Here is a 22,699-nt window from a genome sequence, read left to right on the forward strand (position 1 = left end):
TAAGTATTTAATCTAATAATGCAGAAGACATTAAAACAAAAGCTACAAAGTAATGTACTATTATGTAATATTAGAATAAAAGGACCCATTTAAGGGTAAAATCACATACGGAGCGGGTGAGTAGAATAATAGTCGCGTAAAAGCAAGACGCTGTCTTCAATAAGAATAAACGTTAGTAGAGGGATTTCGTTGAGCAGGAGCTCGGTGTTCCCAGTCGGCTTAAGCTCGCGCAAGCTCAAGCTAAGGGGAAAAGGAGAGCGCTTGCGCGTACCTACTCGACCTAACCTTGATTAGCGTCGACAGGAGGAGCGGTTGGCTATGCGCCTCGGAAACGCAAAAAGTCGATTCCCGTGGGTGGTCGTCGCGTTTCGGCATCGCGACGACGAGGAACAACTAGTAGTAGGCAACCGTAGACGAGCGCAGTTACAACTCGTTCGTTCGTTCGTTGGACTATGGAAGGAAGTGCTAGTAGTACAACTACTGGTACTGCTGCTATTGCTACTATTGCTAGTACTACTACTGCCTCTGCTGATGCTGCTATGTCGTCGAAAGGGCGCTCAAACGAGGCCTGAACAACGAGGATGCAGTTTAGATCCATAAACTCGGTCAACCGGATCCAGATCCAAACTGATCGACCGACCAAAACCACCCTCCTCACTTACCGTCATCGTCTGTATCGTCATCGTCGCCGCCGTTATCGTTATCATCACCGTAACGCCTATCCTCCTTCATCTTCCTCTACATCTTCATCGTCATCTCACGAACGCGAAACTCCAACGAACCTGATCCTAACATGCTGGCGGAGATGGTTCGTCTCTCTTACCAACATCGAGCATTCTACTGCTACATGATTCTCAGCGTGTGGATCTTCCTGCTAGTTGCAGGTAATCCTCTCTTCTTTTTTTCTTTCTCTTACTCTATCTTTTTATCTTTCTTCAAGCATGCTTACGTATGCTCTTCTTATTCTGTTTCTACTCTTTCTACCCCTACTACACCAACCTCCCACTCACTCTCCTTCTATTCCTCTTCCTCTTCATCCTTCTTTTCTTCCTTCCTCCCTTCTTCCTTCACCTACAACAAATGTACCTTTTAAAAAGGCTAATTTCTGAACACTTGTTATGTCAGACTCTTTTCACGGTCTGAGATAAAATGTAGGTTACGAATCAACTGTTTACGTAGGAACAACAATGAAAACATTAAATAACTTTATCAATCGTATATATCTATGTTATTTTATCGAAAACAATTTAAACCTTTGAAACGAATAGAGCTCTTAAAATAATTCTTGTATACCTATTTATTTCCCTTTCTTTCTCACGGTGTTCTTCTGTTATTCAAAATCCGTGTTTCGATCGATTTCACTGCTCGTTGCTTTACTCGGTCGTTGCTCGTTCAAAAATTTACATTTCTTTGATCCTACAAACATATAAATTAATTAATAACAATTCTATGATTTTGTTTATGCATGTAATTATGTTTAACAATTGTTTTATGGATAACCTTAAGAAATAATATACGATAGATAAAGAATTTCTACAAAGTATTATTTTACAAACGTACAAATTACAATTTTAAAGTTTATTAATGCAATTATATTCAACCATTTTTTTTAAAAAAGAAAATATACTATAAAAATAATACGCGATGTAGAATGAATTTCTATGGAATATTACTCTACAGCATACAAAATAATTTATACAAATTTTATAATATTTCAATACATGTAATATTAAACTTTTTTTTCGGAAAGTAACTTTATAAAAATATTCGATGTATAAAAAGAATTTCTGTACGAAATATCGTTGATAATAGTTGACCTTAGGTCTTTTTATATAAAACGTCAATCTTTTTATAATTAGCAATGTTCCTAACAAACGGTAAGAAGATGCAGGTCAGTGGTTCCTACATATTCAAATACGAGAATCCTTATTTTGAATCTCTTATTTTATCTACTTTCAATCGATATTTATTCATATATATTATTAATATTAATTTAATGTTATAATTATACAGTTTTTTCTTTATACTTACAATTCACGTATCTTCAAGTTCGTTGTTTCGAAACGAAAAAGATCCCGGGTAAAGAAGATCAATGATTAATAACTACGTGTATATAGACAAATATATATTAAATAACTTACGTTAATAAATAACGTTGAAATTTTACATGAAATTAATAATATATTTATATTAATTATGAAAAATACTAGTAGAATTTTTATTCGATCTTTATTTATCGATAAATATCTAATACTATATATTGTTTTGGTAGGTACAAAACAAACGTTGTCGTTTATCAGGAAATTCAAAGTCTCGATTAACTTGCCATAGAGTCAATGAACTGTTTAAATAATCGAACGTAGAATAAAAAACAATTTAGATGAAGGATTATTTTCGTCGATAAAAATAATAACATATTATTTTTAATATTACCATTAATATATCGTTAAATATTTGACGATTGTTTCTTTCATAATACTACATACAGTTTTATCCTAACATTTAAAAGATCAACGTAGTTTACTGTCCAATTCTAAAATTTTCAATAATGACTTTTGAGTTTTATATTATAGATATATAAGAAATAATACATTTTATAAAAATAATCCATCAATAAATCAATACACAACAAAAATAATTAAAAAACTAAAAAAATCTTTCGTTTAATATTTCAACAGGAATGTATAAATATATCGGAGTCGATGAGAGGATTTCAAGGCAATCTAAAACGTTAAGCAATGATATATCCATAAGAGAATACCCGCGTAACTTGAAATCAGATATTAAAACGAAGAAGATATTTCGATTTTGTAATTCCCCTAATGAAATTAAAACAGATGCCGAAGGTAATTGAATAATTTATAATCTAAATAATGAATAAAATAATAAACAAATAAATTAGGTAGTAATATATATGTTGTGCATATGTAATATACATAATTTTGTTATTGTTTTCTCTTTGATAATTAGGAAAAATAGATGGTTTAACATTAAATGGTATAGTGATAATTACTCGTCATGGAGATCGAGGACCTTTGGCTCATATAAGAAATATAAGTACAGTTAATTGCGGTGGTGACTTTGGTGCACTTACAGAATTAGGAAACGTTTATCAAAATTATCTAGCTTTTCTACAAAACGTCTCAAGTTATTCCAGAACGGCATGGGCACAATTTTTAGGACCATTCCATGGATTCCCAATGATTCCCAATAATCCAAAAGATTGTAAGATCGCTCAACTTACGACGGTCGGTATTGGACAATTGTTAAAAACCGGGATCATATTGAGAAATGCGTATTACCATAAGCTTAATTTAGGAAACGGTACTATATCTAGCAAGGATGTCGTTGTTTATAGTACTAGATATAGAAGAACAGTACAGAGTGCTGTTGCATTGTTATATGCATTATTAGAAAATGATACTTTTCAAAATTTGGCTAAAATCACGTTACAGGAAAGTCAAAGTTATTTATTTTGTTACGTCGATTGTGTCTGTCCAGCTGCTGATGTCTATTTAAAAACTTACTCAAAGGTAAATTCTTTGTTTTATCTTTCTTAGTATCATTTTTATATATTGTTGTATGTCAAATATTATTACATAATTTTATAATAATAAAAAACAATATACATATATCAAGTGTAGCATTTAATTCGATGCCTTGATATTAAATTCATTGCATCAAAATCATCATCTTTTTTCATCAAGGAATTCGACAATTACTTGTAAGATAAACCAAAGTCATAAAAAATAATGAAGACTATTTCAAAGAATAACAGATATATGATTACTTTATAAATAAGTACGAAATTTATTTAAAAGGCATCAAATTAATTGCTACACTTAATATATGTACAACAAATATCTAGCATGTAAATACTGTGTGAAATATATTATTATATAATGTATATAATATTATATGACATATAATAGTATATACATTATAATAACAAAATATATGTAAATATATATGTATATGATGCATGCATAAACATAAGACGCAGATATCAGACGTTTTCTAATATTAAAAATTGTATTCTTCTAGGAAGTATCAGATCATTTGAAATCTCATCCAGCAGTAACTGATCTGATAAAACAAGTATCTAACACGGTTTTTGAAATGCCAGATGAAAATCAATCCCCCAATCCAAACATTTTGAGAGACGCTCTGTTAACATACGTTTGTCACGGTGCCTCCCTACCATGTGTAGATTTTGAAACGCAACGAATGTGCGTTAAAACTGAACATGTAACCGGTCTTTTTGCATATACTGAATGGGAAACTAAACAAATTGCTAAAAGTAATAATAGAAAAAAGATTGGTTTACTCAGAGGATATGGACTACTTCGTAGTATAGTAACTTACATGCTTCGTATTATATCAGAAGCTAAACCAAAAATAGTTTTGTACTCTGCTCATGACAAAACATTAGAATATCTTGCTACTGCATTAGGCATAATATCCGATAGAATGTATCTACCACAGTATGCTTCTCGTTTCATTATCGAAGTATATAAAATAAATTCGAAAAATGAGAATCACGTTGCCAGTGATTTTTACTTCCGCGTATTAATAAACGGTAAAGATTTGACACAAGAGATACCATTTTGTAGAAATGCCAATTTTTATAGCGCTACATATGTTGAACCCGATGACATCACAAAAACAAGAAAAGATTCTAAGCTTTGTCCGATCGAGACGATTATAAGACACTTACATGACGATTATTTTGTACCTTTTAATACCACTAATTTTAAAGATGCCTGCTCTAATACTAAATACGTATAATATTTTTCAATTAAAATATAAAAATCGATAAAACGCAATTACTTTAAATTTCCTTTAAAAATATCATTTTAATTGATATTAATATTATATTTAATTTTTTGTTAACAAAATATTGAAGAAAGTTATTTTCTTCTATACAAATTGAAAAATCACTTTAATTTTTTGTATATTTCTTTTTTTATTGTTATTGTTATTGTTGTTGTTGTTGTTGCTGTTATTGTTGCTGTTTTGAATTTTTGTAAACATTTTTGAATATGTTTGTGTATACCTGTAAATAATCAATGAAATACTTGAAAAGAGCAATCAAGAGACAATGACTGTAGATAATTTACTTTTTAATATAAACCATCGATATTATACATAAATATCGAAAAGAAAGTATTAGATAATATTCTAATAAGACTTAAAACACATATTATTGCAATTGCGAGATATAATTTTCATTGAAATAAAAAATAAAGAAAAAAAGAAGAAAAATTAAGTACCAACACAATCATTTGTTCGTAAGTTCATGCAATGTCCAAGCACATAGAATATATAATAAAAAAAAACGAAAGCGGATATAAAATGTTTTACATAGATAACATAACTCACACGTAAATATATTATAATAAACAAAGAAAAGCCTTAAATGCTTAGAATTTATATATACTCAATAAATCTTGACACTGTAGAATTAGATATTTAAGATAATTAATGTGATCTTACAGGTCATTAGCATATATATTTTATCACGTCCTATTGTATATATGTAAATGATATATCTAACAATTCTATATAGTTCTATGATACCGAGAAAAAAAGAAAACAAAAATACACATTTTTACGTGTATAATTATTTATATTATTTGAAAAAGAATGCGCAATTATTTATTACCAAATTGTAAGTATAGTCATTTATATATACACATATACATAGTATTATGTCTACAATTAGTGATAATAATAAATTGTTAAAGGTACATTGTTTTCATTTGTAAAAATATTTATATTTAAACAAACAAACAAAAGGCACCTGTAGTACGTATCGAAAAAATTGTGAGTATATATTGTTATATAAATTGATCATATACTTTATATTAAAGACACACAAGATTATAATGATGATTTGTTATACTTCGATGGACCAGAACATTTCTGTAATAAATTTTTGCGACGTGCTTATGTGTGACATACATAAATACCGTGAAAAATAAACATACATTTATACACACACATACCTGTGCGGAACTTAATATATTTCAAAAAAAAAGTTTAAAATCTTTTAAAAATATATAAATATTTATAATTATTTATAATTATTAAATATATAAATATCCAAAAATAAGGTATTAAAGGTTTATCAATTTTTTATAGAATAACTTGGTGATATGCATATGCATACATATATAATACATTTTTTACAAAAAACATTTTAAGAGGAAAACAAAACGAAATTAAGAAAATTACTCGTATATATTTCAAATCATAAGTATATTTTTTTCTATTCCTTTTTTATTTTATTCTTTTTAAATGGAGAGAAAAGAGAATATTATTCGAAGAGAAAAACAAATAACACAATATGTGGCGCAATATCGTTTATTAGCAAAAATAAGAATTATTTGAAACATAGTTTAAAACTTTTATCAAGATGCGAAAACCTCTATCGAAATACTATAAAATTTATATATTTATATATATAATATATAAAGATATTATTGTATCCAAGAAGGAAGTTAGAGAGGATTATCTTACCAATACACAAATTATTCTACGAGATAAAACTATTGAATAATTCGAGCTCCGGTTGTCTAGACTTGGACTCGAACCCAGGACCTTCCGCTTCCCGAGCGAGCGCTCTACTATCTGAGCTATGAAGACACTATATTATTGTATCTTTTTGTTATTAATGGTCCTATATAAAATTCCCATATGTGTCAAATTATATAAAAACTTCTTTATTCACAATATAAAAATCTTCATAAGAGAAAGAGAAAGAGAAAGAGAGAAATATAGTGATAAAGAGATAGAGATAGAGTTCATAAATAAATAGTAATCGTGTTATTACAATATACTATAAGCCACAAGTTTGCACTTTCAGGAGGCTTGCAGTGTGTGAGCCTACAAACAAGAATTATCCTATAAAATTATATAGCTTTGGTAAAATGACACGATTAGATGAGCACAAAAGGCAGAGAGCGAAAGTTCTCACACAAAAAAAAAATAAAAAAAATAAAAAAAACAGAGAGTTATGGCTTTCTTTCTTCTTTTCTATCTTTCTATTTTCGTCGAAGTAAAAATCTTGAACCGTTCTTAAAACAATACGTCTCTCAATAATATATTCATACGTTAAAAGTTATATACAGTCTCTTTCAAACATGTCACTCGTGTAAAAATGTAAGAAATATTTACTTACAATTAGAGAAAAAGAGAATAAGAGAGACAGATAGTGAAATTCCTTATCAAAAACTTTCTGAATTGCGACATCTATAACATGAAGTATTATATAATGAAATAACAAAATGTACATGTCGTCAACGTATGTATGTATATAAAGAAATTCACGCTATCGAGTAAAAATATCAATCTTATTATAATAATCCTAATCAATCTGGAGCGTGCTTAAAAGACATTCTTAAGATGATATAATTAATTTTCAAAGATCACAGTCACGATACTTTATATCGCGCGCGAGTGTGTATACGTGTGTGTATGCTATAGATAGAAAACACAATGTATCTGTCGCAAATCCTCTCAATACACATTAAAAATATATAATACTATTCGGATGACACATCATCAACAGCTCTCGACTCTCCCATAGCTAATCCAAGTGTTTGTCGAATATTTTTCAATCGTTGATAATATTGTTCTAGGCTATTACTATTAACACCGGAGTCTTTCCTAAAAAAAAAAAGAGACAAAAAAGAGTGTCCACGAAAAATATGGAATAATTAATAATAATCAATAATGATAATAAACATACTCGAATATTGATTTCTCCCTGATGGGTGGTGAATGATTTAATGTTGGTAATCGAATAGAAGGTACAAATGGTTGATTTTGATTTCCTAAGAGCACGTTAGCACCTATACGTCTACCCGTACGCCATCGTATAATCATCCACTTCATTCGATGTATACTAATTATTACCAAAGCAACACTTCTAAAACGTAATATTCCCCTTTTACATTGATCCCTTTTGGTATACGATCTTTCTTCCTTCGTTAACTGAGCAAGTATGGCAACTGTATTTTTCTCGGAAATTTCGTAGCTTCCAATAACGCAAAGCAAATAACGTTTTTGATATTTCAGTGATCTCCATTTGCTTATGGCTCGAAGATATTTACCATAAATGTGCTTCGCCTGTAGAATACGTCATTATGTAAATATGAATAATTGTATGAAGAGGAGAAATAGAAAGTATGAATGTATAATTATAATAATAACTACCTTATCAACAATTTCCAATTGTTCTGTATTCGCAGGCAGAGAATGTTTATTTAGTTGCAACTGCGTTTGTAGATCTCTTATCTGCTCCTTGAGTTGTTCCTTATCGTGTTTAGCTTCGACCAATTTAAACTGAAGTAAATCCTTCTCGTTGGAATATTTTTCATTTAATTCCTACAAATAATAAAATACAGATGAAAAAAAAATAAATAAAAATTAAAAAATTAAAGAATATTAAAAGATCGAGTTAATTAACCTTCTGTAATCCAATTTTTTCCTATCTACAAAAATATTATGCAATGTGAAATTTATTGTATTATTCGTATTAAAGATAATTATACTATAATAATTGCTACTAATATATTTTATAAATATATAAAACAAATTTATTCATTATTAAGAGGGAAAGAAAAAAGATATTTACCTTAATCTTGTTCATATATTTAGTAGGATCATTATTTTCTTTCGTAGATTTAGTATCTAATTCCTTTGTAAGATCTAAAATTTTTTTAACGCAATTTTTATACTTTTGGTTCAATTCAAAAACGAGCTCTTTCTGTTTCCTTTCTTCGTCCTTGGATAAACTTAATTTTTCTGTTAATTCAACTTCCTTAGTCTTGAAACTTTCTAACTTCTGACGCAATTTTGATTCGCGTTCTCCAGATTCCAATTTCAATTGTTTCATATCAGCTTCTAAATCTATTATAACTTCTCTAGTATGTTCAAGTTCTCTTCTTAATCCTTTGAGCTCGTGATGTTCATTAGTTCTTTGATCTTGCCTTTTTGCTTCAGCATTTGACATTGTTTTAATTCTCTTCTGTAACCATTCGCATTCATCCTCTTTCGCTTTTAATTCTTCCTTAGTTCTTCTTATATCTATTTCTAGTTGCTCTTTAATACCATCTGCTAGTACCAAACTACTCACTAAACTTTCCTTCTCTTCAACGACCACTTCCAATTGTTTTTCATAACGATTCCTTTCAGTTTCAATTTTTTTCAAAGAATCACGTAATTCAACATTTTTTCTTTGCTCCTTTTCATACTCCTCGACCAATTCGATATATTTCTTTTGCTCGGTTTGTAATAGATCTACCAAACCAGGTAATTGTTCAGTCTTTTGGGACTCTATATGTTCTCTCATAGAACTCAATTGTATTTCTAAATTTTTATGTTCTTGACGCATTGATGATATCTCATTACGCAATTTTTCTTCGATAACCAGCGATGACTTTAACTTTTCTCGGAGGGTCTACACACATCAAAAGAAATATATACTTAATTGAACAATTTAAATTAAATTTAATTTTAATTTAAATTGATATTTAATAAATTCTAAAATACATAAACATGAAATAAACAAATTTTTACAGGGAAATTGCATAAAATAAAAATACCTCGATAAGTTCGTTATCTTCAATATGAGCCATCTGCATAGTTTTCTCATTCTTTTCCATTTGTAATTTTAAAGTACGTACTAAATTTCTTTCACTTGATAGTTCTTTATCAAGTTCCGTTACTTTCTTTGACTCTTCTACCAAATCAGATCTGACAAACATTGAACTATTAATATTTCTTAATTAAAATATTATTAATAATATTTAAATTAATCTTTCTCACTTACTTGATTTGGAAGATTCTATTTTCATACTCTGCCACTTGACACTTAAGCATTTCTTTTTCAATTTCCAATTCATCTTTCAATTTCAATAATTCTTCATTAACTTTATCAGTATTTTTTAATCTTAATTTAAGATCTGTACATTTTCGTTCTAATACATCGTATTTGTTATCATCAGTTCTTTTTTTATAAGGAGAAGAACATTGAGAAACGGATTCTCTTTCCCTTCCTTGCAATACCATTTCTTCACGATCACTATCGATGGCACTCATAATTTGTTTATCTAAACGTGCTGATAAATTAAGTTCTCTTTGTACCATATCTTCAATATCAGTGTCATCCTGCGAACGGCCTACATTAAAAAAAATAAAACTATATATAAGAATGCCAAAAAAGTGTGTTATCAATTATTTAAAAATAAATATAATTATTAGATATACAAAATAATATAAAAACTTACGTGCAGAAAATTCTCTTAAAACTTCAAGTTCTTTAGTCAACCTTTCAACTGTATCTCTCAATTCTGCATTAATTTTATGTTCTTCTTTGAGTTTTTTTCTTAACTCTACTATATTACCAGACTCCTTCATTTTACTTTGGATAGTTTCTAAAGCTCTATGTAAACTTCTACTGTCATCGCTCATTTGTCTTATGACCTTATCCTTCTCTTTTAAATATTCTTGAAGATGATGTATCTCCTGATCTTTGCAATCTGATGGAGAGGATGTACCTGAAAAACTACTACGTCTTGCCATTTCTTCTAGTCTTTTAATAATTTGATCTCTATTATTTAATCCATCCATTAAGCTTTGAAGTCCACTTTTACATTCCACAAGTTCTCGCTCACATTGATCATATTTTTTCTTATATTCATATAATTGCTTATTTTCATCTTCAATTTCAATGTTTCTAGTTCGGATAGTTTCTATAATGATTTCTTTTTCCGCTAAAATGTCTCGAAGAGATTGCAATTTGTGTGTTTTTTCTTGAATCAAGGAAACGTACTTTTGTATATTTTCTTCATTCTTATTTTGAATGGTATCCTTCAATTTAGAATTTTCGAAGTTCAATTCTATCATAATTTTTTCATTCATTTGTATTTTATCTTTCATATCCTGCAATTCATCTTTCTTTAACTTTAAAGTATTTTCTACTTGCAATAAATCTTTTCTTATTTTATTTTCAGATGCTTGCATCAATTCGTATTGATCCTTATAAAAATTCTTATCACGCGTTAACGTTTCACATGTTTCTTTTAACTCTAATTGCAATTCATCAAATTGTTTACGTAGAGTTAATAATTCACTCTCGCGTTTTTCCAACATCGTTGTTTTGTTATCCAGCTCTTCTTTTATCTCGTTTAATTCTTTTTCTAAATGTTGAATTTGTAATTGCATCGTCTCATTATCAAATTCTCGAGTATGTGTCGCAGTCGTTCTATAAGACTTGAAACTATCTTGTGAACTATCGTTGTTCATTTTTTTATTACTTGCATACAATACGTTGTTATCTAAAATTTCTTTTTCTATAGGACTACGCATTAATTTTTTAGATTCCATAAATGGCTGTTTGTTGGTTGTGTCAATTACGTTTGTAACGTTCGATAAAGATATTTTTGATCCTGTCTCGCTATGAGGTAAATCAATGTCAACAGACACATGTGGATTCTGATTGTGCGTACTTTGAGAATTTGAATCTAAGTCTAATAAAGGCACTTGCACACTTATTTTATTCATTTCTGGCGAAGGCATGATGGATGCATCCAATGCTTCTTTTAATGTTGGAAAAGCTGGTGAAACCTTGAAACTAGAAATATTATGAGGTAAATTATGTGCTAAACTATGACCACATCTAATGGCTTCAACATCTTCACACTCCGAATGAATAGAAAGTATGTCGCTTAAAGTACGAGCACTATTTTTTGGTTCTACTTGTTTAGCTAACTCTCTAAGCTGTACATCGTCCAATGCCATGGACGAATAGATTTCTATTTGTTTTTCCTTTTTAACCAACTGTTCCTTCAAATGATCTATTTCTTCATTTTTATCAGCTAGCATTGAATCTATTAATTGAGGTAACTCCATTTGAGCTTGTTCTTGAATACCAACTTTTGACTGAAATGAAATAAATTTTTATATTCCATAATAAATAAATATAATTAAAAATAATAAAAGAAAAAACACGATTTTTAATTTAAAATATTGTTATATTATAAATCAAATTACCTGTAGACTTTTCTTCTCCTCTTCTAAAACAGTTAAACGATCTTTTAATTTCTGAATCGTTATACTTTCTAATTGAACAACGTTTGCAATTTCTGCTTCTTTATCCAATAATAACTTATTAGATCTCTGCAGTTGTTCCTTCACATCATTCAACTAAGGAATAATCATTATATATAAAATTTCAGTATTTTTAATTCAAAATATAACAATTGTAAGCTTAAAGACTGATCGCTTTTTATTCCCTTTGTCGTAAACTTTATAGGATAGTTTTGTTCATAGTGTTTGTGTATGATTAACGATAAAAAAATAAAGGAACGTTCTGAGTTGGACAACTGTGACGATTCAAGCAAACGATCAAAGATAGTTTTTCTTTTGTCGAGAAAATCTTATAGTTAAGAGAGTGTATATGAATGCAAATCGAATGTTTCCGAAATATGCATAATAACCACAAAAAAACCAGAATGTCAAAAAGAGAATAAATAACATGCAGTCGATTTTAACCATTTGCACTGGTTGGTCACCATTGAATTACGACGTGCATACAACGTCATTGGCGATTCTGCAACTAAAGCATCACGACGTGCGTGGCACGTCTTTCCAGCACAAATCGTTAAGACTCTCAATTTAGATAAAGTGTTTACATAATTTTTATATAAAAATGATATTATTTAATACCTCTAATTCCTTATCAGAAATGACTTGTTCCAATGCTTGAATCTTCGTGTTAGCTTCATGTAATTCTAGTTCTAATTTTGATGTTGCTTGCCTTTGGGCAAACGGAGCACTTTGTTTCTGTTGTTCTAAACGACCACGCATTGCCTCCATTTGATACAATTGCTCAGATGTTGTTTGTTGTAATATTTCTTGCTCTGCTTGTAATTCCTCATTTTGATTTTTCAATGCTGATAATTCCATCTCCAAATCCTTGATTTTTTTAAAAGCAGCTTCCTCAACCCTAGCATGTTTCAAAATTTTCTCTTTAAGTGTAAGTATTTCGTCAAGAGGTAAAAGTGGTAGTGCTGTAGGATCATCTGGCGTAAGACATCTAGTAGCATCAATTTGTTCTCTGATAGAAACATCTTCGCTTGGCTGACTCTGACTAATGCTTAAGGTAGAATCAGAAATATGTAGGGATTCTAAATTTTTAATTCTTTTGTCCAATTGACATTGTAAATCTCGAAGTTCAATTTTCATTTGTTTTAAAGTAGAAGAATTAGCATCAAAGTGTTCAGAGCTTAACTTATGCTTCCTTAATTCTTCCTATAAAAACAAATATTATGTTAATTCAATATAAATACTTGCAAAAATAAATTTTTCATTTCATTACACCAATTTTATAAAAATGTAAACTTACTTGTAAATGAGTAATGTGTTCATTCATTTGTCTACTAGTTTCACCCATCTTGATGGAATCCAATTCTTGTACAAGGTCTTGTTGATTTTTTGTCTGAGCAGTAATTATTGCTTCCAATTGTGTAATTTGAAGTTGCAATGATTCCTCTTTTTCAATCTTTGCCTGCAATTGTTGTTCCAAATCATGAACAATATCTCTTAAAACCCAAATTTTATCAACCGCAGCTTTCAATTCGCTTTCGGTTTCAGACATTTTAGCTTCAGTATCGGACATTAAAGAAGACATTCCTCTTATCTGTGATTCAAGAGCTTCCACCTAAATAGTATATAAGTATAAATTTATTAAACATCCATAGTCTTTAAATATTAACAAATTTATATAGAAACGAATCGTTACAACATTGCAAAGAAGCATTTCCCAATATATAAAGCGAACAAAAATAATATTATAAGCAATAACATTTATAAATTTATGAAAATAATCATCTTATAGCAATCGTATCTTATAATTTTTATTATTTTATCTCACATTTACTGCAATTCATTCAAAACACATGCATAGAACCTTACTTATGTATATTAAATCGGTAAGAGAAATATATTTCAAAAAAGATTTAATTTAAATGAATAATATAATTACTGTAGAAGCTAAAAATGTATATTTTAATATTATCTGATTTAGAATAAGTACAGTAACACTCACTGTTTTGGCGATGTCGATTACTTGAAGCACAGGTATTTCTGTCGATGAATCGGGTGATAGTGAATTCTGCATTGTGCAACAAACAGAAAACCAAAACCAGAGTGCAGAAAAATCGGTGTTAATAAAATTAGTATTAATGCATATTGCAAGCAACCTCATCACCATAATATGGGTAATGAATTAGTTGTAGTAAAAAAAGCATCTAACTTTTATTATAATCTCGGTATAATTTTTTTTAAATAGAATATTACCAACCCAATTTTTGATTAGAATGTGTTTTTATCATTTAGCATACAAATTATGTTTATATATGAATTTGATGATATTAAAAGAACTTACTATATGTATATATATCTCTTTATTTGTACAAACAAATTATTCAAAATAATAATTACTGAATACTAATTATGAAGCATAACAATGAAAAAACAAAAGAAAAAAATAATTTTTAATAAAATATAATTTTTTAAATGATTATTTCTGAACGTAACAAACTTTGCATTGCAAATTTTATATTAACAATTATTTAAAAATTTGTGCAATAAATAAAATTAAATAATGTATTTAAAATACACGAACAAAAATTATGTGTCACATTAAAAATAAATTCATGCAATATTGATTTTTAATCAATTATCAGTGCTTTTTCTTATTTTTGGACATTATAAAAAAGCACTGAACTGTTAATTCAACTTGAATTAATAACCAAGAATGAAAATAATATTTTTAAAGAAATTTACCTCAGAAGTTATACGTTGATCTCTTTCTTTTTCACGTTCTCGTTCTTTCAATTGCTCTTGTAAATAATTTATTTGTTTGACAGACTCATCTCGTTCAGCTTCGCGTTCTGCTGCTTGCTCTTCCAAAAATGTTCGTGTTGCTTTTAATTGTTTGTCTGCTGCTTCAATCTAAACGATTATTTTGATTACAAATATTAATGAAAAAAAATATGTATATGCATATATACAAAATCTATTGAAAATATAGTAACTGCTTCATTAAAATGAAGAATAATCAATTTAAAATAAACGATATAGAATTGTATTATCTAATAAAAATGATTATCACATGTTATTATTTTTATAAGCTGTAACAGACTAATACATTAAATATATTTAAAAACAAAAATGTAAAGTACATACTCTACAAAGAAAACAAAAATATTTAATAATAATTAGTGTACCAACCATAATATCATATATAATCGAGATCTTATTATTAATAAATTAATAAAAGGGACATTTCATGGAAGACATTCACTTATAAATTTCATGCAGTAAAAAGATAACATGCACATAAATATATTGCATTGAATACATTCAAAAAAATATTATATGAAACTGAATTGTTCTGAAAATTACCTTTTTCAATGTATTTTACCAAAATATAGAAATCTTTAAATTGATTTATTTTGCATGCATATAAAAAAGCTTGTAATTGAATATTAATATTTTATTTAATAAATTTGTATTTATATATCGTGTGGATAATAAATTAATATATTATTAAACATTTGTAGTAATGATTTCAATGAAGATTATTATATTGCTGCAGAAAATTAATCACATTTCTTTTATATATATGTATTTATGTATAAGATGCAAATAATTTACTATTACTTTGTAATAATATTAGTTGTTCTGTAATTTACCTTTCCACAGCAAACCCTGTGAATGTATGAAGGAGAAGTAGATTCTAAAGGCACCTGCTGGCAAGACAACGGAACGCCAATCAATTTTTTAGGAACTTTTCTTCGAAGCCATATGATTTATCTATCTCACGTCTATATTATTATGCAAATATATTCGCGATAAAGGTATCCGTAAAAAAGATATTGTTAATAATAAAATGTTATTCCTTGTAGTTTTTGTTGGAAAATAACTAATATAATTGGATTGAAATTCCCTGATTATTTCATGTCGTGCTAATGAATAATATAACTATAGACAAACGTGAAAACGTAATAATACTAAAAAAGCAAATTCATTTTAATTTATCATAAACACTGTATTTCAAATAAGCATGCTAAATTATAAAATTGATATTTTGTTTTTTTCTCCGCCCAAACAATTTTGTTTGCTTAACTCATTAAAAGAAGATGTTTTATACTCACAAATACAATGATTTCCTAAAGCTAATAAGATGCAACGTTGAAATAAAAAACTAATAAAAAAAACTACCAATACAATAATGCACCATAAATTCCTTATACGTAGCATAACAAATGTCTAAATAAAAATACATGCAATTGGTGTTATACAAACCTAAAAATCAAATAAAGTAACTTACCTGTTGTTGTAAATCTTCTTTTTCTTTTCTTGCATCTTCCATTAATTTGTCACTTTGTATACACAATTCTTCTATCAATTGCAATAAATATGAGCCCTCACCGCCGCCATTGGACAATACATGCCTTGCTGAAAAAGATAGTATTCATTTTATATTATTATTCACAAATAAATAAAGAAATAACATAACAAATTAATTCATAATAATCATTCATAATAAATAAATACAAGTTTCTGATACCTTTTTCTTGCAATTGTGAAAAATCTTGAAGAGTAATGTCATTTCTAGTTTCATCATGTTCGCCATAGCCTTCTGTAATAATTTCCTTTTTATTTTCAGCAATAATCAATTTCCTTTGAAGCTCGATAATATTCATTTTCAATTGTTCTGATTCTTCTTGGTAACTTAATAATAAACCTTCAGTATGATTTAATTTCATAGTCAATTCTTCAATAATATTTTTGTTCCATATATTGTTTGATGACATTTCTAATTTTTCATCAGGTGAAAATGGAATATTCAATATTTCTGCACTCTCTGTTTTTAATCTAAGTAAACTATTATTTAATTCAGATCGTAAATTTTCTATTATATCTTCGTTATGAACAAGTATACCCCGTAATGTCTCATTATCACTATTTATAATTGATATAATTTTATCTGATTGTGGAGCGAAATGAACCTTCTTAACTTTTGCTTCTGGAAGATTTGGATTAACTTCAGTTACAATTCTAAGCTTTTCTTCAGGTACTTTTGAATCATCAATTTCTGTACTTGAATTATCTTCTTCTACATGTAATGAAGGTATCTGTCTTTTTAAAACTTCATTGATAAGAGTATTATTAACTTCTTCTTCACAAACGGCAAAATATTTAATCAGTTCTCCAATTAAACTTTTAAGAGTTAAGCACATTTTGTATAGGTGATCCCTATTTTGAAAAAAATAGTAATAATAAAAATACTGTAAATAAATAATACAATTTTGTACACATATACATCCTCTATAAAAATATTAAAATATTATTATACCTTTCTTTAACTCCAATTTTCATGGAAACAACAGAATTGTCAACAACTTCAGGAATCTCTTGTCCTTTAATCTTATTAATCTCTTCTTTATGCTTTTCAATCAATTGAGCTAAATTGGAGGAATATTGTTCTTTTAAACGAAGCACCTCAGTAGCATGAATTTCTTTCAATTCTTGTATTTGTTGCTTAGCATTATTAGTTAATTTATCTCGTAATATTAATAATTCCGATGGCCAATTATCTTCTGTATCAGTTTCAACTGACAAAAGTGCCTGTACAATGATATTAAGTACAACAATATATTTATAGTAATTATTCCAAGAAATTTCATTTTTAAACATGAATAAACATATGTATTTATGAGGAAGCTATTTAATAATTGCAGGTGGCTTGAGGCTACCTGAATTTGTTCCTGAAGAGCGTTGACAATGTCAAGTCTAGCTAATGCCACCTGTTCTTCTAACTGATGATTGTAGGCAGCTTGCAACTTGGACAGTTCACCATTTTCCAACGTTCTTGTATCAAACTCTGTTTGACAACACTGCATGCCAAACATGCCATATGGTAATGTGTTAGTTAAACAAAAGACTTTGGTTTAGTTTTAATGTATGTATATCTGATTAACTTCATTATTATTATTATTATAGGTCGTATTAAAAATGAGAATTAAAGAAAAATCAGTCATAAATAAATATACTTAATAAAACATGCATATATATGTACAAATTGCAAACTGAAAAAATTATGAAGCCAATTGCTTTTTTTCATAACATATAATGACTGGCATATTGAACAAACATTTACATAATTAGTTTTTATTAATGACTATATAGAAATCATAATTTGCGTGCAATTACGGGCGTAACATTGCTTTAACACAACACAATACACCATCAAAATATTAAATGAAAGAACAAAAATAAAACAAAAAATAAAAAAATTCTATATATACATATTTATAAAAGAAAACATTAGTGTTACCTGTTCAATCGACTTTGCTGACAATGGAATACCAATATCTATTTTTACATCCTTCAATTGATTTTTATGTATTTCTTTTTGATCTTCTAATAATTTTTCATAATACAATTTAATATTTTGTATTTCTACATTTTTCTTATCCAATTGTTGCTTAAGCATTTTAATACTTGTTTCAGGTTCTGATTCTACATGAGACAAATCTTCATTAGAAATCGTATGTTTCGTTTCCTTAGGGACAACAGGTGTTCCACTTCTAGAATGATGTCGAGAGACATTTCCAACATTTAAACAATCTCCTGCACCTCCAAAATATACATCTTCTGTTAATTCTTCTATTTCACTATCATTGTCAGACATCTTTTTTGATTGCTGACTAAATACTTCCTCGGAATACTGTTTTTCCATTTGCAAACATTTCTGTTCAAAATATGTTCTTAATTCTTCCATTTCTTTAGCATGACGTATTTCTAATTCATTCTTCAATTCATTTAATCCAATATTTCCTTCTTTAACGTTAAGTAAAAGTGTCTGCATTGCTTTCAATTCCTTAGCAGAATCTGATTTAATCGCATTTATCTCGTGTTCGTGTTGTTCAATTAAATTGTTTATATTCTTTTGTAATTTATTCCTTTCTAATTGCAAATCGTCTAGCGACTTATGCAACACATTTATCTCTTCCCAATTTGCTTTCAATTTCCTATTTTCATCCAATAACGATTGCTTCTCTGACTCTAACTTATCACATAAAACGCAATACTGATGCAATTTATTGGATATCTCATCATAATTTGATTGCTTCTCTGACAAATGTTCTATTTCCTTAAACAAATTTTCATTTTCTTGGGTGAGATTTGTTATTTCTTTTTGCAAAGACTTCATCTTTTCGTCATTTTGCTGCTTGATATTATCTAAATTGCTAGTCTCACTAAACGAGTTTTGTGTATCATTTGTAAAATCGTTATAACTTTTATTCGATCCAAAATGTTTAGGTAAAGCTGCACAAAATTCTGATAATGGTAAAGATATATCAATGGTACTGTCATGCATCGCTAATGTATGATTTAATTTTTCCTCGACTTCTGCACACTGTGCCCAAGCTACTGCTAAACCACTTTTCAATTGTTTGCATTCATCTTCTGATTGTTTCATCTGTTTCACAATAGCATTTAGTTTTTCCATACAATCGATATTTTCAATATTCTTTTTTTCTAAGTTCTGTTTTAATTCTTTTATTTCATTCTCATATACCGCTATTTTCTGAAGCATTTCAACAGATTCATTTTTATCAATGACATTTACATTTTTACTATCACTATTTGTAATATTTTCAGGAGGTACATAATTCGTCAAATTAGATTCTCTCAATGATATTATTTCAGTTTCTAATTTGTCGCACATATTTTTAGTGTCCTTTAATTGTTTCTCATATGATTTATTAGTAAAAGTAGCTTGTTCCAATTCTTTTTTCATTTTATATCCGTCATTTTCTAATTCTTGTATTTTTTCAATTAATTTTTTCTCCAATTTTTCCTTTTCCTCGAGCTTATGCTTTGTTAATTGAAATTTAATAGTTACTTCGTCGAGAGTTTGATAAGTTGTTTCATTTAATTCACTCAACATACTAACGTTTATACCACTGAGTCGAGATAATGATTTCTCCAAATCGTATATTCTAGAACTCATGGTACGTTCGTGTACTTGGTTACTTTCAATAAGAGATTGAGCAGCCGTATATCTAGATGATAAGTCATCCAATTGAAATTTCAATTCATTATTTTCTTGTTTCAATGTAGCAGAATTTAATAATGCCTGTTCCAATGAACGTTCCATACTTTCTTTAGATTCTAATACACTAGTAGCAGCTACATATTTGGAAGTAATCTCATCTAATTGAATTTTATGCAATTCGATTTGTTCTTTCAATAATTCTTTCTCCTTTAAATTATTTAGTTCCTGCAAGCGACGTGAATTCTCCGCTTGTATTTGAAGTTCTTCGAATTTGGAATTAAATATATCAGCTGCAGCTTGAGCTCTATTTTGAGCCTCCGAACGATTTACTAATTCAAGTTTTAAAGTCTCAACAGTTTTCTTATAATGTGCCAACTGTGCTTGAAAAACAGATAATTCTTTGGCATGTCTACTTTCTAAATCTGGTAATTCTTTATTTAAACGATCAGCTAATAATTTATTTTCTTCTTTCAATGACTGTAAATGTTCTTCATATTTAAGACAAATATTTTTTAATTCGCTTTCATGTTTTGTTGTTAAATCCTAAAAACAAGTATTTAAAGAAATTGTATTTTTTAAATAATTACATATGAATAAATTCAAAGATTATTTATATTTTAAAAGCAAACCTTTATCTCCTGCTGATGTCGAGCAGTATTGGTATTGGTTTCAGCTGTAAATTTCTCTAAAATATGCTGCATATCTTGTTTTATTTTATCAACACGTGCTTCGTATTGCTTTTGTTGTTCCAACATCTCTGCGATATTTAAATTTTTTTCAGCAGCACCAACGCGAATTTGTTCATTTAAATTGTTAATTTGTATCTTATAATCACTGATCTCAGCATTTCGCGTTTCCTTTTCCATTTCCAATGTCTGGACATGTTTATGAATTTGTACCAATTGAGAATTCAAGTTATTTATGACAGTTTTTTGATTGGTCAAAGTACTTTCTAACATATCAATCTAGGATAAAATAAATATTCCTTATAGTATCAAAGAAAAATGATTAACAAAAAAAAGAGACATTTAACTTACTTTTTCTTGCAAATTCATACTATGCATGCTTCTTGGACTGGATTCCCTTGCTGCATTCAGAGAATTAAGTTGATTTACAAGTGCATCTCTAGCGGACAATGCTTGTTCCAAAGAAGACGTCAAATCTTCTATTAGATTATCTCTTTGATTAATTGCTTTTTCAAATTCTTGTAACTATTGGATAAAAAGCAAACAAATGTGGTGATAAATAAAATATTCAATAATATATTAATTACATTGAATTTTTATAAATCTAAGAAATAAATTAAACTTACTTTAGTATGATATAAACATATAACATCTCTACTAGGAATACTGCTACTGCTATTGTGACTTTGCGAAGAATTTGGAGAAGACGTTTCTCCTCGTAAATGATCAATTTCTGCATTCAGTGCTGCAACAATGGCTTCTTTACCTTGTAATAGTTCTTCTAATTCAGCTACACGTCCTGCCATACCTTCTAAATCTCTATCAGCTTCTCCTTCACTCATACTAACACTACTTTGTGTAATATCTCTTGAAGACATAACTTCATTAGTCTGAAATAGATCGTATAGAAAAAATACATAATATTTGCAATAGATGAAGATAATAAGTACATATAAATGAAATAGAAGTATACAGAAGAGATACGTATTAAAGGCAAAATAAAAATACAAATGCTATCTTACAAATGATCCTCTTTGGTCCATTGATTTATCATTATGATAAGATTCTTCGTCAGACTGTTCATCTGTTTGAACATAATGCATTCCTTGTGTTTTATTTGATCGTGTTATTTTATATTTTTCCAACTAAAATAATTAAATTAAAAGAGATTACATATATAAGCCATGTCGTATATCGTTTATATCTACATTATAACTCTTATTATCATTATCATGCAGAAATATTATTGATTTTAAAAGCAAAGGTGAAAAACTAGAAAAAAGTAGGAAACATTTTCAATCTATTACTCAGATTTCTTTTAATAGACACAATGTTTTCTATCAAACAACAAAAGATAATATATTCATAGAACAATGAAATAGGTTGTCTTAGCCAAATCAAGTAAGAATAAATAAATGATGGATTTGTATAAACATACCAAATCTCTGCCAGCCTCCAATGAACGTTTTCTACGCTCATCTTCTTCCGACATAGTGCTCATTTAATTAAAAATATTATCTATTAACGGTTAACAATCTTAAATATTTAATAACTTGAATTGTTACTTATTAAGTAACAATCTGTCACTATTAAATTAACTACATTTCAAATAGCATTTGCTTTGTCACACTACGCTCGTCGAGTTAAATCCGTTAGATTTTTCTATACGTTGCTTATTTTACGAAAATTACAAACTCCCTGGCGTCCAATAAAATCACGAAGTTATTCAATCTAGATGCGCTGTCCTCCTCTCTTTCCGGTGATATTAAAAAATTATATTGGTAGAAAAAATATAACTTTAAAGAATTATTTTCTTTAAATTATAAAGTAATTCCCCCATTGCACTATTCAATAAACGTATTAATAAAAT

At 28.3% G+C, this 22,699-nt stretch overlaps 2 protein-coding genes across 6 annotated transcripts; one reads left to right on the forward strand and one right to left on the reverse strand.

Moving 5' to 3' along the window:
* Positions 1-330: 330 nt before the first annotated feature.
* LOC107063683 (2-phosphoxylose phosphatase 1) lies at positions 331-7,748 on the forward strand. The gene is made up of 4 exons (XM_015315644.2): positions 331-884; positions 2,679-2,846; positions 2,971-3,533; positions 4,045-7,748. The coding sequence occupies exons 1-4, from the start codon at positions 794-796 to the stop codon at positions 4,786-4,788; spliced, it is 1,566 nt and encodes a 521-aa protein (XP_015171130.1). The 5' UTR covers positions 331-793; the 3' UTR covers positions 4,789-7,748.
* LOC107063684 (uncharacterized) lies at positions 6,880-22,507 on the reverse strand. 5 transcript variants are annotated; one of them, XM_015315645.2, is made up of 23 exons: positions 22,268-22,507; positions 21,852-21,974; positions 21,456-21,719; positions 21,181-21,354; positions 20,773-21,108; positions 18,416-20,686; positions 17,835-17,975; positions 17,435-17,706; positions 16,646-17,334; positions 16,406-16,533; positions 15,768-15,824; positions 14,857-15,024; positions 14,117-14,182; positions 13,415-13,729; positions 12,736-13,320; positions 12,061-12,213; positions 10,296-11,949; positions 9,839-10,187; positions 9,612-9,762; positions 8,642-9,466; positions 8,221-8,391; positions 7,754-8,133; positions 6,880-7,671 (listed from the first exon to the last, which is right to left on the reverse strand). In XM_015315645.2, the coding sequence occupies exons 1-23, from the start codon at positions 22,328-22,330 to the stop codon at positions 7,548-7,550; spliced, it is 9,459 nt and encodes a 3,152-aa protein (XP_015171131.1). In that variant the 5' UTR covers positions 22,331-22,507; the 3' UTR covers positions 6,880-7,547. The 5 variants fall into 5 exon arrangements, with proteins under 5 accessions (XP_015171131.1, XP_015171132.1, XP_089029189.1 ...); XM_015315646.2 differs by lacking the exon at positions 15,768-15,824; XM_089173063.1 differs by lacking the exons at positions 15,768-15,824; positions 17,835-17,975.
* Positions 22,508-22,699: the final 192 nt, after the last annotated feature.

This window comes from Polistes dominula, unplaced genomic scaffold (assembly GCF_049000335.1).
Source record: "Polistes dominula isolate Pdom_NZ unplaced genomic scaffold, Pdom_raw_medaka contig_22, whole genome shotgun sequence".
NCBI classification, from domain to species: Eukaryota; Metazoa; Arthropoda; class Insecta; order Hymenoptera; family Vespidae; genus Polistes; species Polistes dominula.

Bases quoted from the DNA above. Each gene is read 5' to 3' on its own strand.
- LOC107063683 (XM_015315644.2), top strand. From the start codon at position 794: ATGCTGGCGGAGATGGTTCGTCTCTCTTACCAACATCGAGCATTCTAC. The intron at 885-2,678 runs GTAATCCTCTCT...ATATTTCAACAG, and splicing joins GATCTTCCTGCTAGTTGCAG to GAATGTATAAATATATCGGA. The intron at 2,847-2,970 runs GTAATTGAATAA...TTTGATAATTAG, and splicing joins AATTAAAACAGATGCCGAAG to GAAAAATAGATGGTTTAACA.
- LOC107063684 (XM_015315645.2), bottom strand. From the start codon at position 22,330: ATGAGCACTATGTCGGAAGAAGATGAGCGTAGAAAACGTTCATTGGAG. The intron at 13,730-14,116 runs GTGAGTGTTACT...TATACTATTTAG, and splicing joins TAATCGACATCGCCAAAACA to GTGGAAGCTCTTGAATCACA. The intron at 7,672-7,753 runs GTATGTTTATTA...TTTTTTTTTTAG, and splicing joins AGGGAGAAATCAATATTCGA to GAAAGACTCCGGTGTTAATA.